The 20,516-nt window shown below is 42.0% G+C and overlaps 1 protein-coding gene across 3 annotated transcripts; it reads left to right on the forward strand.

Annotated features, from left to right (window-relative positions):
• Positions 1 to 2,756: 2,756 nt before the first annotated feature.
• LOC5569795 (telomere-associated protein RIF1) lies at positions 2,757 to 19,950 on the forward strand. Of its 3 annotated transcripts, none has more exons than XM_021853678.1 (5): positions 2,757 to 3,258; positions 6,502 to 7,361; positions 14,159 to 14,534; positions 14,708 to 14,883; positions 14,948 to 19,950. In XM_021853678.1, exons 2-5 carry the CDS (start codon positions 6,541 to 6,543, stop codon positions 19,299 to 19,301), a joined length of 5,727 nt encoding a protein of 1,908 aa, XP_021709370.1. In that variant the 5' UTR covers positions 2,757 to 3,258; positions 6,502 to 6,540; the 3' UTR covers positions 19,302 to 19,950. The 3 variants fall into 3 exon arrangements, with proteins under 3 accessions (XP_021709370.1, XP_021709369.1, XP_021709371.1); XM_021853677.1 differs by lacking the exon at positions 2,757 to 3,258 and adding an exon at positions 6,097 to 6,258; XM_021853679.1 differs by lacking the exon at positions 2,757 to 3,258 and adding an exon at positions 6,272 to 6,417.
• The last annotated feature ends 566 nt before the right edge of the window (positions 19,951 to 20,516 follow it).

Raw genomic sequence — 20,516 nt, forward strand, 5'->3', positions numbered from 1 at the left:
CATGATGGTATACTGCTGTCGATTTCCAGTGTTACTGTGCCCGGAAATTTGCCATAACCCGTGAACAGATTCGGATGTTCTTCGATGCTCTTCTGGGCTTCAACTCGATAGATGTTCAATAGCTCTTCTGTCGACAACGACGTGGACGGTGGTTCATTCGCATCGGTGAAACTCACAGCTTCACAAAACTTCACTAAACCCAGTTCACGAGACGCTCTGGCGGATAACAATGGACGATGATCAACGTCAACCACCTGCAACACTAGGCGGAAGTTTTTCCCCAATCGTCGGCATGGCACTTTTACTTGACCCAACACTTTTATGGGATTCCCTCCGAAGCTTTGCAATCGGAAAGACGATGGAAGCAGAGATGGATCACCATCGCCACTGAGCTCAATCAGACTATTGTACCCGATCAAACTTGTATTCGCGCCAGTGTCAACATCGCATAGAACAGGCTTCCACTTGTTAAAAAATTTTAGGTCCACTTCGGCCATAACGTTTCCACCGTGACTCGAATAGTCATAAATTTTACCGATTTCATATTCTTCACTTTCACTTGATGATGATTCGGTATCAGACGATTCTTCTTCCGTAGAACTTTCTTCTTTCACTTCCTTGATTCGCCGGCCAGATTTGCGGCCCTTCGATTTCCCACCAGCTCGGCAAACTTTTTCAAAATGATTCTTGCCTTTGCAACGATGACACTTCTTGCCAAAGGCAGGACACTCTCCTTTAACAAACTCATGGTAATCACCACAAAATTTGCACCGCTGGGATTTAACACTTATCTTCTTCTTACTCACTTTATTCACTTCCGATCCAGATGCTGATGTACCAAGTTCCTGTGACCGCCTGGCTTTTATCTCCTCGGCACGGCGGTAGTGTAGAACTAGCCCTCGTGCGTTAAAATACACTCAAAAAAAGATTTAAAAAAAAAAAAAAAAATCCTCGGCACGGCACAGATCCACAGCCTTTGACAACGTGATGTCGGTCATTGTTAACATCTTGGTTCGCAAATGCTGCCACTTGTTTGCGGTAACCACCTTGTACGCAATCAGCTCGGTTTCCAGATTTTCTAGTTTCGCAGGTTTTGCCATGACCTTGAGACGCGTAACAAAATCATCGATTGGCTCACGAGACGTTTGGATTGCCGAAAAGAAGTCCAAACGATCCACTATCACGTTTCGCGTGGTCACTACTTTGGATTTGATGGCAGCAAGAGCTGCTTGCGGATTTGCCTTCTCCGCTTCGGTAAGCTCGAAATTGAAATATTTTTTTCTCGCTGCTTCTCCTATCAAAGTCAGTAAGAAGCTGACTTTCTGTGGATTTTCCGCCTGAGGCCATCGATCCATTCCGATAGCTCTGCAGTAGTCATTCCAGCTCTTCTCGAAAAATTCGAAATTTTCCTCCATATCGCCATCCAGAGACAATGGCGACGGCTGCGGCACCTGTACGGCAGAGGCACTCGGTTGCTGTATTTGCTGCTGCTGCACAGCTCCTGATACGGAACTCTGTATCCCTTGTAACATTTGACGAATAATGTTAGTTTGATGTTCCATGAACATCTTGAATTGGTTGGCATCCATTTTGATGAGGATCACCACGCTTTTTCACCAATCGACACAAAATGGCCGCCGATCCGACGCGACTTTCCGAACAGTTGTTTTCGTACGATTTTCTCACGATTTTCACTACGTTTGCCGTAAAACCGATCTGAAGCTCACGATGGCTTCTGACACCATGTTTTGGTGCAATAAAACGCGTATTTTACTTAGTAATTCAGATTTATTACGGACTCAATTACAGTCACTTGACTTGCTATTCTGACTGTTAGCACACGAATGATGAAAGGAAAAACTACCAACACAGTGGAACAACATGAACAAGAGTGTGTGAGTGTGCGCTTATGAATGGAATGCGATGGGCTATCCAATACTACAACAAGTTGGCATATTAAACGAACAATAGGCCTTTTCACGAGACGTTTCAAATCAGCTGATCCGGAAGCTCTTTGACAGTTCTTCTATGAAAATGATAGACCCGTGTTAGCACCGGTCCTCCACCGATGTAAACAAATGCATAGACGGATATGTCACATGAAAAGGCCTATATCTTATAATATTATCTCCAATCGACTGTAAATGCTGGGTATATACGCTAGTATAGTATCGTTGCAATACTGAGAATTGCAGCACTTTTAAGTTTAGCATCACCCAAAACCTAGTGAAAAAAGTTTTCTCACATAAACTCAAAAATATTAGTGACTAAAGGCTGCATATTAAAAGACTTTCCTGAAAAACATTGAAATTGATCTGTTTTATCTCGAAATAATACTCATTTCAGATGATGCTAAACCTTTTAAGGTGCTGCAATATTCAGTATGAGTGTTGCAATACGCGATTCCATACTTATGGTGGGTAGTGTATACATTGAGGGTCCAAAATGTATTGGATTGTCCAAAATAGTGAAAAACTATGCTTCATAATTTTAGATGTATTTTTGACGACATGTACATGACAGTGCAAGCATTTTTATCTAATAGAGGATGTTTGTCTCTAACTCACTCACAGAATACGTCTGAATATTTACATCAACATATCAATTCGCCATTATCGCAAACTGCTCCGCTGCTTAGAACGTGAGCACCAAAATCCTCCTACTAGAATTCGGGCACAAACGTTCGTTCTTGCAGTTTTCTCGCGCATTTTTGCACTTTTGACAGCCAGCGGAACGCGCTTCGCGCCAGAAATTCCCACTCGCGGGTTTGTTTTCATGTGTTTTTCGCTCGACTAGGTGGTGGTTCGGTTCTTTACAGCTTAGCTCTCTAATTTTTTTGAATTTTCCTGTTAAATTTGCTATATTCTTTGAAAATTGTTATTGGAAATATCGTGCAAGTTGAACAGGTACCGAAATAGAGTTAATTATTGTGAAGAACAATCGTTTGTGGAGGAAAATAGTTGAGCCATTAGGTGCGGTATGAAACCATCCATTGAAAGTGCGTAACAAGTTCTAAGTGCTCTACATAAATCGAAAAGACAAGGTTGGCGGAAGATTTCCTCTGAACAAGAAAAAAGTGATTGAATTTTGTGAATAATGCCAACATAAGTGCATAATCTTCCGTAAAAGGATTCTTGTTTTGCTTCTTTTTCAAAAAGCGCGGGTTCTTCCTTGGGATTCTTGCACCCAAAACCGGATCGGATTTCCTATTGGACTTGGAAATAGCCGAGGACTCACCACTACTGCCGCACACCTCAGGTACGTAATTTATTTTTCTCCGTGTTATTTTTATCCTTTCCCCGCCGAGTGTGTGAGTCACTCATTTTCGGATGTTTTGGTCCAGTGCAGGGTTGCCAGTAACAAAAAATAAATAAATAAATAAAAATATAATACTTGGATCAATTTTATGAAATTTCTGGAGCAAATTGTTAAAACATACATACAGTAATAAAACATACATTCAGTCAACGAGGAATTTCTAAAAAAGTAACAAAAACATATTGGAAAAATGTTTGGTTAGATTACATTAAACTTCTATTTCCTGGTTCCTAGTTGTTTTTTTTTTGATCTATTTTTGGTTCCTGGCAGGTATATTTTTTCAGGCATGTAGTTTCAAGTTCTTATTTTAGGGACATTTAGTCGCTACCAGCCGTGAAATTGTGCGGAATAATTAGCATTCCTTGCGTAACTTTCAAACAATGAGATATTCTCTCTCTTCTCGCTTTCTTTCGATTAAAAAACTGCAATTAAAAGCTTTTCGATTATTTTTCATAATAGATTGGAAGACAATGTCCTCAGGCAAATTAATTAACGTATTCTATAAATTGTTCCTTTTGCAGCATTGAAAAATCAATAAAAGCCAATTTCAGAATGCTAATATGGATTTCATACCATTGAAATGATAATCATAATAAAAAAAATAGTGGAACATAATGAACGTTTAAACATTTCATTGTGCGCCTTATGATTTTCATTTCTGTCATTAGTCATTTTAATTCTCTCAGGCAAAAATTCATAAAATTCATTTTATGAAGGCTTGAAACGCTATAATTTTATTTAATAGTTGTTTGAGGAAAACCATAATTATGAAACAAGTTATACCTAATTAACGTATATAAATTTCATTGAGCCGCCTTACGATTTACATAGCTGTCACTTTTGTGAAAAATTCATAAGGAGATGCAAATTGTCAATTGAAAGCATTGTAGGGTGTAACTACTTGGGCACTTCCGTGATTCACTTTAGCATGCGAGGTTTTCTCGGCCGAATTGTCTGAAACTTTGCAATAAGAAGCACTTTGATACGACGCATATTGTGGCCGAATATGAGTTCAATAGCTTTCGAAAAACCCCACTGTAGAAGTGAATCAAAAGTGTCAAGAATAGGATCCGGCTTCTTATTATGGACGACTTCACGGTGATTGGAGGTTTATTTACGAAAGCATCATACATTTGCTCAAACCAAATGCTCAAATGTAAAATGTAGATTTTAATAAACGAAGAGTAATGGTCGGATTGCATAACATTTTGCGGTAATCCACTTCGCGGTGTTCCATTTCGTGTTCATAAGAAGGGTAAATTACAGAAGAAAATGTTATTAGTGATAATGCCAAATATTTTCTGTTGCGCCGAAAATAAGAAAACCCACACCGCGATATGGCAGACCGCGAAATTGTACTAATCGCAAAACGGTAAACCGCAACATTAAACAAACCGCGAAATGGTTGACCGCGCAATGGTTTCCCGCGAAATGACGGACAACCTAATGGTCGAGTTTACGTCAACAAAATATTGTAGTTCGTCGAAAAGTACGAATGATTCAAATGCATATTTGTTCAAAATCTTTTTTGTTTTAGAAAATGGCAGAACCACCGTCGGAGATGAACCAGCCATAGGGCTGAAAATCTCCTTAATAAAGATAATAATAATAAGAACCACCGTTTAAAAATCTGATTTTCATTCTTCGCCGCGTCACAGCTCGATGTGCAACAATATTTTGCCGCGTATGATTGTTAATCAAACATCAACACGGCAAAGTTGATGGAAATTCGATTTCCAAACTTTAGGTAATCAATTGCCTAATATTGAGTAAATGAACACATTTGAAATTCTGGAAATATTTTGAATGAAATGTATTGTCAATTAAATATAAAACAACGAATAGTGGGATATTTATGTCATAAAACGTCATAATGTAGTTTATACTGCCGATAAAATGATTTCTTAATTTTTTATATTAATTCTCAATGAATGATTCAGATCATTTCGTAAGGCAAATCAATGAAAATACTTATCGATTGTTTGTGACAATATAAGACTTTAAGGAAGCTCAGTTATTGATTGAAAAGAAATTCAACAAACAGAGTCTCTCATCTCTTGGGGTTTATTCACAAATTTCCTAACGCTAAAAATGACCATTTATGTTCCAATGTTTAATATAGTACTGTTACAATACGATGTATTGTTTTTGTATTGTTATTTTTATGCCTTTTTATGAATTTCAAACCGATTTCTTGTGGCGAATTTTCATATTCATGTATTTCGATAGCCCATTTATCTCCGTGTATGTTGTATCATGTTGTATGGGGTTTGAACTCCTTTCCATTGCAATCTCCATATTAAAGCTAAGTATGCTGTTCCGCTCAAGAAAAGTAAAAATTTCTGCGGAAGAAAAGGTCAAGAAAGTTTCTACAGTGAGCTCCATTTGAAATGATATTTCTTTTCAACTGCGTACTGCGATCAAAGAAAAATGCTTTTCTTGGTCGTTTCTTGCAAGAAATTTTCCACGCATCGAGATAGGCGATTACTTTTATGTCGAAGTGCATACTTCCCATAACTTAACATTTTAAACATTTTACCCGAGAGCTTTGGAGAGCTGAAGCTTTAAAATTAACGTTAGTCTAAAGGACACGCTTTGATTCAAATGCGGAATCACAAATTTATTTACTTATCTACATTACTACTGGCAACGCTGCATGGGCCACTCATTAATGCATTCTGGTATGTGGGAGGGAAAATCGCACACCGCGAGAAAATCCAACATTGCGGGACCCCTCGTCATTGACAGAAGGAAAACCCGCGACGCATCAAAGGCGCAGTCGTGTTGGTGATGTGTTTGGTAAAACTGCATCGCACAAAGCCAAAGCCAGAAATCCATCAGCAGAAGCGACGAAAACGAAGACGGAGACGGAGATTGAACAGCAGCAGCAGCAAGAAGTAAAAGATGCCCATCACGGGGACCAAGGCGACGTCGAGAGGGGTTTGTGCTTTCTGTTTTGGTTATCGCTAGAAGTGTTTGATTTTCGTACGCGCGAATTTTTCCCTCCAGCTGGTTGTTTGTTGACACCCTCCACCCTGACCACTTTGCATGCGAAAACAATTTGGGCGCTTTAAATTCCGTTATATAAGGCCATAAATAGTGCGCTCCATGGCTAGGCCTTCAGTGCCACCACCACTAATGTAGTTCAGTGACCTCATTTCCGATACTGTTCTCCTTTTACAGAACTCGGGCGTTGTTCTGCGGGCCCGTCGATTCCCCACCATGACGGCGAACAGTGGGATCAAACTTCCGGGCTACGACCAGTACGAGAAGCTCCGGAAGGCCCTCCAGTCCGGAGGGCGATCGCAGATTGAAAAGATTCTGGAATCGCTGGTAAAAGCCTGCCAGACAAAACGGGACTATGTGGGCGAGAAGCAAAAGCTGGACGACGATCAGATGAACTTCTGGTTCAACGATGTGCTTCGGCTGCTGTTCGATTGGGAGAACCCCGTGACGAGGGAGCTGGCCTTGAGGGCGTCGGAAGCAATCTTGCCTCATTTGGAACAGACGCTCTACTTGGACTCGCCAGCGTGGCCAGCTCTGAAGACACAGATCAGTAACGTATACTCCAATCTTTTGGAGCAGGCACGGGGTCGAAACGATCCGGAATGGCACCGGAAGTGGTCGGTGCTGGTGCGGATACTGGACAAGGAAATCTGCCAGGGGGCTGTGATCATCAACGTGTTCTTGGCCATCGTTGAAAGCGGATTCCGTTCGGCGGAACTTCTCGTACGCGAACAGTCCTTTGATTGCTGGCAACTGCTGGTGGAGATTTTCGCCAAATACAATCAAATCCACATCCAGAAGCGGATAAAGCTGATATGCATTCCGCTGAAAAGCTCCAAGTCCAAGACTGAGGTGATTGCCAAGAAGAAGTTCGAAATCTGGTGGTTCCTGATCAACAAGCTGCAGCCCCAGTTGGATGCTTTCGCGGACAATGTGTTCGAACCGTTCATCTACTTTTGCTTTGGGCCGTCCTTTAAGACGCCCCTGTGCTACTACTTCGACAACAGCTACCAGGAGTTTGGCGCTCCGGGAAAGATGTAAGTACCATGATGATATTGTCTGAAGCCGTTATGTCCAAGATTTTTTCAGCTACCTACCATTCGAAAGATATAGTATTCGAGTATCTTCTTCGAGAATTTAATAATATTTGAAAGAGGGAACCGCAAATTATCGTAATTTAATACTTTTGAGCTATTTTGGAAGGGATAGTCTCATGCTTCAAAATTGTCCCTAACAGTGTATCATTATCAATGTTTTAACCAACCAAAAGTAACCATCAGATTTACAATAAGCATTCAAAATATGTGATATCCAAGCATTTTTTATGTACAAATCGAGAAAATCAGAATTACCGCGATTTGTATATTTATCATCTATTCCATGATTTATTTTGTAGAGCTAGTTTATATTCTTTTGTTGTATTAATGCGCATTATTTAGAAATAAAAATGCATCGACACTCTGCATTAAAAAATATAGTATTTAAGCATTTTCACAGTTAGCTCAAGCATGCATTATCGTAAGACAACATAACAATAGTATATTGAAACTTTGGATGTATTTGAAAGCAAATTAAGACATTCAATGCTTTCATTATCATTAAATGCAACAAACTCTACTCAACATTATAATGAATGAGATTTAGAAGCATGATTGACTGCCCGCAGTTGCTACTCCGTTATTAAAAGAAGCACTATATTTACTTGCTTAAGGAACCAAATGCTACTTGGGATTAGTTGCACAGTATTGGACTTAATTTTCTTTGTACCTATACCGACGCCGGCCAGTGTGCGATGAGGATGAAATGTTCGCTTTCAGAATGCCGTTGAGTCCTCTGCACTTTCAAGAGAAAACACTGTGAGTTTGGAAAATGGGAAAGGATTAAATTACAGTATTTGTCATGTTATGCAACTTTCTCCTTTACTCTAACCACTAGGGGTCCTTCAGAAACAACGCATCATTTTCACTGGTTACATACCCCCCAAACATAATAGAGGCAATCACGGCGACTCAATTTAAAAAGCAATCCATCTATCTGTACCAAACATGACTGAACATACAACATTTCGATATCTTTGATGATGAATCTTATAAAGATTTCGCATGATGCGAATCATGCAACAATAATGAGGATGTCCATCCATCAGAAGCAAAAAAAAAAAAAAATGGGAATTACAGATTTCCGGGGAAAATACCCCTAAAAATTTTGATAACACACCCGATTTGTTCCATTTTTAAGCACTCTGGGCAACACTAGATTTTCCGGAAGGTGTACGACTGCTTGTCACTCGTACTTTGCATCATGACCAAGTTGTGGTGAGTTGACAGAAAGATAGTTAACGTTCAACGCTCCGTCATCGTAATCATCGTTATCATCGAAACTTCAAAAGCAGTTAGCGTTAGCGTAGTTACGGTATACTTCGTAGATTGCATACTAGCAACATTCATTCTTCTTTCTTTTTCTGGCGTTACGTCCCCACTGGGACAGAGCCTGCTCCTCAGCTTAGTGTTCTTATGAGCACTTCCACAGTTATTAACTGAGAGCTTAACTATGCCAATGACCATTTTTGCATGTGTATATCGTGTGGCAGGTACGAAGATACTCTATGCCCTGGGAAGTCGAGAAAATTTCCAACCCGAAAAGATCCTCGACCGGTGGGATTCGAACCCACGACCCTCAGCTTGGTCATGCTGAATAGCTGCGCGTTACGCAACATTCATGTTTCTTTTTAATAATCTCATCCTGACTACTTTCAAGAACAAGGCAGGGGAGTATACCTTGTTCAAATAATAAACAAGAGTACTAAGGGTTTATTCACAAATTACATAACGCCAAAAATGACAATTTTTGACACCCACCCACCCCCTCGTAACGCACTTTGTATGAACATTTTTCAAATTTTGTATGAGCTGTAACATTTTCAGGGTACCCATCCACCCCCTTTAGCGTTATGAAATTTGTGAATGGGCCCTAAAAGCATGACTATCACTACTCCCGGCCACGCCCATCTTTACCGTAACTTGGGATATGGGAAGGAAATGTTACTTAATGAGAGGCCACCAACTGAGCGACACCCTCATAAGTGCTACGGAGTTGGAGGTTGGGAAGGTATATTGTCAGGATTCGCCTAGAAAGCTGGCGATAGACCATAAACATTTGTTGTTTAAGTGTTTTAAATTTAATCTTGTGAATGCCGGCAATTAAAAGAGAAAACAATAGTTTATTTATAGTATAAATAGTATTTCGCGAAATGCTTGTCGATTGTGCAGTAATATTTTTGCTCAATAGCCAGTAAAAAGCAAAACCGATCCCTCCAGAGTCATCGGATTGTATAAAATAACGATACGCGTAAAAAAAAATCCGGTGACGAAAACACGTGCGAAACCGTGAGCAAAACCTATCTGACGACGCAAAATCGAACTGTCCTCCTTGGGCTTCACGAAGCACTACCCAGCAAGACGCTCCAAAACATGAAAACAATATCTAGCGACGAAAACACGCGCGAAACCGTGAGTAAACTCAATCGGACGACGCAAAACCGAACTGTCCTGCTTGGGCTTCACGAAGCACTACCCAGCAAGACGCTCCAAAACATGAAAACAATCCTGAAACTTCAAAAGCAGTTTTTCTGTTCTGAAAATAATTCTATGAAAACGTGTTCACTGTGTTTCGACTATTCACTGTTTTTTGAGCAGATACACAAACTTATCTCTTCGCTGTCACGGATAGAATGTGAACCATCTTTTTTTACTAATTTGCAACAGAATCATGAAACGAGCTCACCAGTTAATACTCCATCCTCGACTGAGTAACATGAAGCCATCTTAAAATTTGTACCAAAGCGTACCAACACGGTCCAGTAAAACAGAACAAAATTTCCACTCCAGCAACGCCTAAAACGAATTCGTTTTCTTTGGCTGTAACGCAGCACTATCTTTCCTCCAAAAAGCTATGTTAATTTGTGATGCAACGAAAAAAAACCTTAAGATAGGTCTAAAACTTCAGAGTTCTTTAGTTATGTTGTCTTTCGATAAAATATTCCCCAACTATTATATTTTTTGAAAGCGAGTGCAGGGTGGCCACCGAACCGGGAAAAACGGGAAAAGCGGAAAAAAGACGGGAATTTGAATCCATCGGGAAAAAGACGGGAAAAACCGGGAATTTGAGATGGTCACCGGGAAAATTATTTTGAAAGACCATCTTCGAGCTATAAATCTATAAATCATCAAAAATAAGTTGTAGAAAGTTGATATGGTTGATCATATTGCCATTAAGCATCTGTTATCTTGGACAAATAACTTTTAAATTTTCTTGTTGAAACAGTCTAGCTTGCTACACTCAAGTTGGTTGGTAATGTCTCTAAATATTTTATTTTTAGTAAGAAATAAATTACTATCAGGGCTTATTTTTTTTCTTTATCTTATTTGACTCAAAGTTTTGAATCAGATATTAAAACTTCTTGCATAAAGTAACATATTGGATTCATTATTTTCTTTAGTTACTTTAGTTTAGAGTGGCTTTGTTTCATCCTCATCCTAAACTTATTAGCTTTAGTGAACTCTTCATTTTTATGAAGAAACAAAGTAAGATTGAAAATTGAAATACTTTAAATAGTATTACCCAGAACAAAAAGAGCATATCTAGACATGTAAATGGAAATGGAATGGTGTTTGTATGACACGAGTTGGCTTGAGAACGGGACGACTGATTTGAATTATTCTTTCACTTTTGTTTTCTTTAGGGTCTCCGACGTGTTTGAGTGGAAAAATATTTTTGGGAAATCCTTCACGAAAGCAAATTTGACATCAACGTTTTTTAAGTTTTTTCAACAATTTGTCATTCCATACTAATTGTACGAGAGCCAAAAAATACAAGGCAATCTTCTACGAATATTTTTTTTTCTTATTGGACGGAAAAATACCGTTGAAAACTTTGAAATAAAATTTTGGGTGCATTCAATTGAAAAACCGATCAAAGGGTCACTTTTTTACGTGCAGGCTCCTCAATTGAAAACCGGGAAAATTCTGAAAATTATACCGGGAAAACCGGGAAAAAAGCGGGAATTTCAAAATGAACATTTGGTGGCCACCCTGCGAGTGTCAATCTATTTTTTTTTTAATAATATCCATCAATACAACAAATGAGATCTAAATTAAACTCCATGGCAATAAATAAATACTATCACAAAAGGTTGAAAACATTGTATCCTACCAGGGCGAATCAGAAAAGGTCGAGTCACAAAATGCCGAATAAAAAAAAGCCGAATTATAGAAATCCGAATTAGAGTTGAAATTTGCAATCCTTCAAAATAATGCTTGATTAGGGGTCGTACACAAATTATGTCACACACCAAGGGGGGAGGGGTCAGGCATACCGTGACAAGCCGGCCATGTCAGTAAACAGTGCAAAATTTCATGTGCATTGAGGGTAGATGTACACTCAAAATTATCCATACGTCGTTGCTACGTGAAAAATCGCATGGATTTGCCAAAGTGTTCATACCAAAATTTATCTGTCGAAGTTGATAAGCATCGGAACATGGATGGGTATGAAATGGAATGTTGGTCGTTTCTACCGCAGGTGGTTTGTGTCTCTTACATGAAAATCACGTACCTACTCAAGTTCATTTTGACAGTTGTGTTTCGTGTACACTCCAGTGTTTCGAAAATTTCCACTGTTTCCGTAAGATGTTCTGTTTGACTTTTCGAATTTCACATTAGATTATAACCTTTCGACAATGAGTTTAAATTTGGCATTGTGTTTGGTAGATCATTTCTATAGAATGTATCGCAATATCGACCAGTTAGGATTTTTCTGTATATCCTATCTGCTTCGGATATTTGAAGTTTTGAAGTTTTGAGCTCTTCGAGTAAGTCATTCAAATGTTGTTTATTGGTTAATATGAACAATTGAAACGAAATAGGTTTTATGTTTCATTTTGAATGGATGGTTTTGAGTGCACTCAGGCGACAGAAGGCAGACGAAGAGTTCCAGTGTCAAGCAATCACCAAATTCAAGCATTTGCCTGGTATAATGTAAATACAGGTAGTTTATTTTTTGTCTGACGGGCGACAACGAGTTTGAACAGCAAGCGTTTGCCCGGAACAATGCAAACATAGTTTACCTAGTTTACTTTACCCAAAATTAAGTATATCGATTATTCTCTCAACCCAAATTATCTCGGTATTCCCTCTCTTCCCCACCAATGTTGTCAAAAATAGAGAGAGCTGCGCCTATCCAATCGGGGTAGTTTGGCCCAATAAGCCAAATTTGAGTAAATGCCATTATTCTCATACTTGGGTTGAATGAACTCAATTTAAATCAAATTCAAGTAATTTTTTAATGGCTTCAAAGCCAAAGTACCTAATGAAGGCATTGGAAATTTAGCCAAATTTGGGTTATTGGGCTCAACTGCAGTTTTGCGTTGAAACAACTCAGATTTGAGTAGATTTGCGTTGCCGTGTAGGTGAAAGATTACTGCTGGGATAGGGAGTTAACAAGTATTTAAGAACACTAAACTTTTTTTCTATCTTTATTAACGAGATTTTTACCCCTGGGCTAGTTCATCTCGGGACCAACGGCTTTACTTCCCTTCCGAAGGAAGTCGTCACTATAACTTTCTAACATTATGAGTCACTATCTCGGGGATGGGATTCGATCCCTGGTCCTCGGCGTGAGAGGCGTGTGTTCTAACCACTACACCAGGCCCGTACAAAACACTAAACTTATTAAGAATACTTTTCATTGTATATTCATGTCTCCAGTTGTCGTGTTGTACAAAATGCAACAAGACGACTTCTGAAGTACCTATTGCCCTACTGTAAAAACGTCCAACATATTATAGAAACATATGCTGAAAGTTTGTGGTTTGCAATTAAATTGATTTTAAAATTTCAGCTTATGTGGTTTTGGCCTTTTGTGATTAGGGCCTTTGGTATGTTTCAAATTTTTGTGATTCGGCTTTTTGTGGTAGAGGAAATAATGGAAAAAATATGAATCACTGATATTTTGTTTTCTCTATAAAAGGATTTTAAATTTACATAGAAGTTGCTTGGATATCAGTTGTTTAAATGCCTAATGCAAGAAGAGGTCCCAGTAGCGTAGTGGCTACACATTCGCCTTGTAAAGCGGATGGTCATAGCTTCAACTCCCAGTCCCCCCAACAACTGTCCAGTACCTCGAAAATGCATCACGGAAGACGATGCAGGGCCCAGCTTCCATGATCTACATTGATCTGAGAGCAACTGCAACATCGGCAACATCGGCAAATCGAACCAAGGCAAAACGAACAATGGTTATGAATTTGGATGCCAAACTGAACACCCACACGATGAGTAGACAATCCACCATCAGCAGCAAGCAGTATCTTCGCATCTTCATGTGAGACAACGAGGGAGAAACGAAGTGAGAACGAGAGTGAGAAAGAGATAAATAGAACTAAGCTAGAAAACAATGAAAAATGTAGCGAATTGGCCCAGTGGCGCCTAAAGAGGACAAAGTGCCCGGCCAAATAAAGTTAGGGAAAACATGCTTAATGCAAACCTGATGATTAAATACTTGGTTGGGTTACAAATTGATAATGATTATGGAATGTTTTGAAGCATGTGTATATCCCTTTCAAACCAGCTCATACCAACAAATAACGAATAACTTTCGATTACCATGTTGATTTTTTTTAAATTCACAGATAATATGCTTGAATCTGCCCCCCTGGCTTGAATACTATATTTTACGAATGGTAGATCGGTTCTGAACCCTTGGACATTTTCGTTAATAACGGATTCAGACAAACCGTACATATGCTTCATGTCTAATACAATCTTAACCTTTATAGATACAATTCCATAAAACAGTTGTCGGCAGCGGCTTTGATTCACATGCTGGGTCCCGCCGGGAGAGTTACAGACACCTTGATTCAGGATGTCTGCGAAAGCAATAGTGGCAAAAATGGTGCCATCAGTTTCACGGCTGGACTCAACGGCGAAAAGACTATCATTTCGCCGAAGTTGTTCTCGCTGAAAGCGAAACTCATCATCAACTCGTGCACCGAATGTACGGTGCTGTTCTCCCAGATGAAGGATAAGGATTACATGGAGCTGAACCGGTGTCTGTGGAAGAACCTGCTGGCGAGGGTCGAGCAGGAACAGGCCATCAGCCGGGTGGAGATGTTCAGTTGGATTAGGGAGAATCTGAATGCGTTGATCAGTTTGGTGAGTAAAATACGAGGGATAAAATCTTACCAGTGTTTAAAAACGTGTAACTCCATTCATATACTCATAAACGAAGAGCGGGTTACCAATGGCTTTCAGGACGTTATCCAAGATTTGATAGTTGTACGAATTTAAAATTGGTTCACTGTAATTGTATGATTTTCAATCCACAGAGCACCAAACTGCAGGACGAAGCCATAAAAGAACTGATTTACGACATCGTTCAGATGGTGGCTGAAACGAACCTCCTTTCGGTAACAATCGGCCAGGACAGTCCCGAGCAGCTGACCATCAACTATCGTAACTTTATGACGCTGATGTTCAATCCGGCGTTGGACTTTCCCGCAGGGTAACTTCCGATCAGATTGAATCTTATCAGCCATCATCTCATACTAACCCATTCCTCATTGCAGCACTTCGTTCACGATTCTTTCGCACGCGTTCGATCTTCGACGCTACTCCTCCCAACGCGGTGGCTACTGGGATATGCTCCAGAAAACGGTCCAATATCTGACCACTCTGGAACCATCGCTGTTGCAAAATGGTGACCCGAAATCGGCCGCCAATCGTCGGATGGTAACGCAAATTTACCGCTCGATGGCACTTCACCTAACGGAGCAGATCGATTCCCATCGGGAGCAGTTCGAGCATTCGCAGTCGATTGTGTTCGGGTTCCTGCTGTTCCCACTCGAGTACGATCGCTTCCTGGAGGTGGGCGATGTCCGCGATGTCTGGGAGGATGTTTTCAACGGGATGGTAACTGGTCAGAAGTCCACTCGATATGCTTGCGGACTGAGTGAAGTTATCAAAGCGATGACCGTTGCGAAGTACAACTGTAATCTTGGAGTGATTCTGAGGTTCTTCCGGGTGGTGCTGGAATCAGTTCCAGGGGATTTCGACCTAGGGCAGCCACCGGTGAAGACGCTGGAATTGTTCAAGGATTTGGTTCGGAAGGCGTTGGTGTTTCAGAATAGTTTAGCTGAAGTGGACACTGGGGTGGCTTCGTTCCGGAAGCTGATTGAGAGGCTGACGAACAAGGCACTGTTTGCAGTAATAATGCCGATTCGGAACATCATAAATGAGTTGATCGACGGTGATAACGATACATTGAAGGAGGAAGTGACGCGTACCATGAAGACGTTGATCGATCGATTCGTGATGGGGCGCTTTATCGCAGAACTGAAGTCACAACCGAAAGAAGTAAAGTGGAACTGTAAGATGTTGATCGATCAGTTGATGAAGCAACAGTGGAAGGTGGGAGAGTTGAAGAATCTGGTGAATATCTGCGAGGGGAAAGATCCAAACAAGTTGCCGAAGCCAGTCAAAAAGGAAGGGGAATTCGTTGTTATCGAAAAAGTGTGGAAGTTTACGCCAGATAAGCTGACGGAACATCAACGAGAGCGCCTGAGCAAGAAGCGAGACGACATTCCTGCGCTCTACAATGATCTGAGCCAGTCACAAGATAACTATGTGATAAAGCCATGGACACCAAATAAAATAGTGATTCCGTCGGACCAAGGCCAGGATCACGACACGATTGTCATGTGCGCCAGTGCAGATTCTGGTTCAATCCCAAACGGTGAAGTGCCAGAAGCTTCGGTTCCCAAAGAACAAGGAGCAGGGGTCGCTACTGAAAACAAGCTGGACAAAGAGAACAACAATGGCAATGTTCTGGATTCGACCGAAAAAGATGAGTCTGCTAGTTCCTCATCGGTAGCATCCAAAAAGCCAGCTGAGAAGAGATCACGAGTCATTAGGGAGTTGGACCAGTTAAAAATAGACACCGTTGAAGGGAAAAATCTTCAGGTGGGAAGACTACCACGGACTAGACGAGCCGGAAGCCTTGAGCCCGTGGCTGCGCCAAATGGTCGAAGGAAGAGCTTGGAACCGAAGAAACTGGCCGAGAAAAACAAGAGAACCGATTCGGAGAACAGGCGAACACGACGAAGTGCCGCCACTAAATCGACTCAAAAGAAAGAGACCAAGGAAGAATCCCTTCTTTCTCCAGCACGGAAGAAGTCCGAGGATAAATCCAAATCTGCCGATCGATCTTCTCCAAGAAAAGCTTTGAACTTCGACAACGTCATCGACAAGCAGCCGGCCACCGCCACAGAAGCGCCTGCATCTCCCGTCAAAGCTAAGAATGCGAACGATTCGGTTGATGAAATCGTAGAATCCTCCCAGGCAGGTTCCCAGTCTCTTCTCTCCCGTAAGTTCACACCTCGTAAGCCAAAGGAAGATGAGAAACAGGAGTCTCCCAAAATCGGCACCGAGACGCTTCCATTCGACACTGAAGCGGAGAAAGAACTGGCCAAACTTTCCGGACGAAAATCGCCGATGAAGGCCAAGAACGAAAGCCCGTTGAAGTCACCCGGCAAGATCACCAGGGCAACAATGGCCGCTGGCCAACAGCAACAAAATCCGGCCGATGTGGAAACGGAGCCTAATACCGAAAGTCCTTTGAAGTCACCTGCTAAGGTAACTAGGGCGGCGGTAGCTGCTCAGCAGCAACAGATTATTCCCGATGTAGAAACAGAGCCAAACACTGAACCACCGGTTGCAAATTCGGAATCGACAGCACCCTCTGAAACACCAGCAGTGACTCAAATCGAGCTCCGATCTAGGGTTGCATCTCCTGTAAAGTCTCCTGCATCGGCCAAAGGCGTCGCTTCTCCAGCCAAAGCCGTACAATCTCCGGCAAAACGTGTTGCATCACCGGCGAAACGTATCGCTTCCCCGGCCAAATCTCCTGCGAAAAGCCCCAAAAAAGGAAAACGATCGATCAGCCCTGCTCCGGAACCAATGGAAACGGAATCTGCTCCAGAGTCTCCCAAAAAGTCCGAGAATCCATCAGAAGATCCAAATCAATCTCCAAACCTCTCACCGGTCCGCAATTTGGATGAAGACATGGAGCCCCTCACTAAGAGCCTCAATCGTAGTTTGGTGTCTTCACCGGACGGAGCGGACCAGGAAGCACGGGAAGCTGATCTGCTTAATAGCACTCTGAACATTTCGCCAATATCGGAGGAAAAGGCACATCCTTCAACGCCTTCAATTCCGATGGCTCCAAAGATTTCCCCTGCTTCCGGGAGTGGTGAGAAGCGCACTTCCAGCCGCATTATGGAACGTGAAAAGGGTCCAATGGTGTCACCCATTACCCGTAGAACTCGCAATTCGCCACCTGTCCTACCGGCAGCCGTTGCTAATCTAAGGAATCGTACACCACAATCAACCCCCAGAAGCCCCAAGACCGGCATGATAGAGCTTCGCGGACGTGGCGCACAGCTAATCAACCTCATCCGCAGTCAACAAAACGAAATGTCCCCGAAGCCTGCCGCCCTTCCGCCACCACAGCAGTCGTCAACTCCCAAACCAGTTTCCAATATGCCCAGTGATCGAAGTCTGATGCTTCGGAAACTTGCTACCGCAGCTACAGCTACTAATGCCACAACCACAGCCCCCGCAGTGCAATCCCCAGAATTATCAAAGCCCCTTCCGCCCGTAGAAAAGGAAAAAGAGAAGGACAACGACTACTTGGTCTTCTCCAAAGTCCTGCCATCTCCGCAAGCTTCCCCAGCGGCCAGTATCCTCAAACGGAAACACAACCAGGACGACAGCGGCGACGATCTCGAGTCTCCGGCCAACAAACGGAAACGGGTCAGCTTTCATGATCCACCGGTTTCCCTTACGAAGCAATACATCCGACAGGAGGAAGAATGCCGCTCACCCTCCATTAGTCGCTGCATCCTAATGGCCGGTATGTCTCCAACTGACAAAGCCAAATTCTTACTCCGTCGGAAGAGCAAGGCGGATAGCATGTCCGAATTGGCCAAGTTCACCCGAGGATCCTCCACGAATCCTGACGAACCGGGCAAGGATGAAGACGATGAAATTTCCTCTTCTCCTGATTCGCTGGACGGAGAATTCATGCTGAACACCACTGATAACATGAGCACTCTGCAAGTAACAACCGGTGTCGATGACGTTGAGATGAAGGAAGATCCCAAGCTTCCTGAAGCTCCCATTGAGGCGGAACCCTTACCTGAAGAACCTGTTCCCGAAGCCGACGAACCTGTTGAACTCCCCAAACGAACCTCTCCACGGAAGATCTCCCCCAAACCCGCTTCAGAAGATCCCGCGCCGCCCAGCAAATCTTCACCCACTATCACTTCCGTCCCCATCCCCCCCACAACCCCCGTCCCGGAGAAACCGGACACCAGCATCCGCTTCCAAACGGAAGAAGAAATCCTCGCACATGTGATCTCAAAGTACTCGCTGGACGCAATCCTAGAGCGATGCTTAAGCGCCGGTAAAATACTCGAACAGCAAAAATCCGCCCGGCTACTTACCCGGGAACTGTCCACCCTGATGTCCAAGAACAGCAAAATGCGCCACACCGTTCTGGACGAACTGTCCGAGCGGCACTCGGCCGAATTCCTCGACCATGCCGTACAGGAGAACTCCTCCGCCATGGTTTGCGAGCGGTTATCGATGACCACGATGACGGAGTTCATCTTCGAACGGTTACGGAAGATGCCCCCCGAAGGTGGCAGCCAGGAGGATCAAGACGAGCGCCTCAAAATCCTGCAGATCATGTTCGACAACCTGGCCCAGATGCACACGAGCGTCGGTGGCGTGGAGTTTGGCCGGATGAAGGACCGATTCGTGAAGGCTGCGGTGTTTGCCAAGAGCCGAAATGAAGTGATGGCCCTGCTGGAGGAATACTTCAGGCAGAGCAGCATGGGATTGGCGGCGGCCATTACGTGACGAGCTAGCTAGGATTTTACTTCTATACGGTAAGACAGATTTTACATAGTAGTGGCGTAATATTTTAAGGTGTATTTTTACAATAAAGAGAAAGATTGATCCTTCTGTTCAAGAGTGTAACATTCTTAACGACTTAGAAATGTACTATTTTCATCACCGTTTTATGATCCAGATATATATATTTAGATAAAATATAGCAGTGTAGCTGTGGACACGTAGTTCAATCAGACCAATGTTTTAGCAAACAAAAGAAAATCTTATCAAAGACGCAACGTGACTTGCCTTTTGGAAACAAAATTAATACTTAAGATATTCTCAATACACCCGATTCTGTTTTTGCACGGGGGATGCGTACCGTGCAAAAAAAGTTTTCAGTTCAAAATTTCAAAAACCGTGCAAAAAAAGTAACACCATTTCTCGACGTTTCATGCAAAAATAAGGTTTTGGTGAAAAAAAATGTATGGAAACTTTTTTTGCACGGCCGTGTAAAAAAAATCCGTGCAAAAACAGAATCGGGTGTAATTGGAACGAAAGGTACAAAAACAGCTGATGAATGGAAACAAAACTTACGATTAGTTGTCCACACTAGGTGTAAGTTCTAGTGTGTAAGTGATGAAATTCAAATAATAAGCATTCTTATTGCAAGCAAGTGCGTGGTGCAATTCTTTAGATGACAGACAACCTTGATCTTCGGGGAGTGAACGTGTCGAAGTTTTTTACAAGTTCGCTTCAGAAGTGTAAGATGATCCCGAATAACACGGCAATCGATCAATGGTAATGCTCAATGAACTCCTCTCATGGTGGACAGAAAAAGTATCCTCCCGTGTTCTTCGTAAAGTTGAGAGTGTAACCGCGTGGAACGTCGTATCTCATCCAGAAGTAGAATTTATTCAATTAAGTATGCACTCAAAAACTAGTATCTGAAGAGCTGTCTATCGTGAAATTTGAGCGTGGCAGATAGGGTGACCATTAGTGTGGAACAAAATTCAGATTCTCGCTCCTGTCCATTTTTTGGATTGCATTTGGGCCCCATAACAACTGTGCAAAATTTCAGCTCAATCGGAGAAACTATATTTTAGCGCCAGCCTTCAATGTTTGTAGGGGATTTACTCTGAGAAAACTTACTTTTGCAAAGAAAAATCGCCAGAGGTCGCCCAAACACTTAGATTCAATTACTGGGGTCGGTCAATTTTTACTGGGTTTTGGAACTACCAA

Source organism: Aedes aegypti, chromosome 3, assembly GCF_002204515.2.
Source record: "Aedes aegypti strain LVP_AGWG chromosome 3, AaegL5.0 Primary Assembly, whole genome shotgun sequence".
In the NCBI taxonomy this organism is placed as follows: domain Eukaryota; kingdom Metazoa; phylum Arthropoda; class Insecta; order Diptera; family Culicidae; genus Aedes; species Aedes aegypti.

What these genes read in the sequence shown, in the direction of transcription:
- LOC5569795 (XM_021853677.1), top strand. Translation starts at nt 6,223, where the DNA reads ATGCCCATCACGGGGACCAAGGCGACGTCGAGAGGG. An exon ending in TGAATGCGTTGATCAGTTTG is followed by an intron (nt 14,535 to 14,707) that starts GTGAGTAAAATA and finishes TTCAATCCACAG; the next exon opens with AGCACCAAACTGCAGGACGA. An exon ending in GCGTTGGACTTTCCCGCAGG is followed by an intron (nt 14,884 to 14,947) that starts GTAACTTCCGAT and finishes TCCTCATTGCAG; the next exon opens with CACTTCGTTCACGATTCTTT.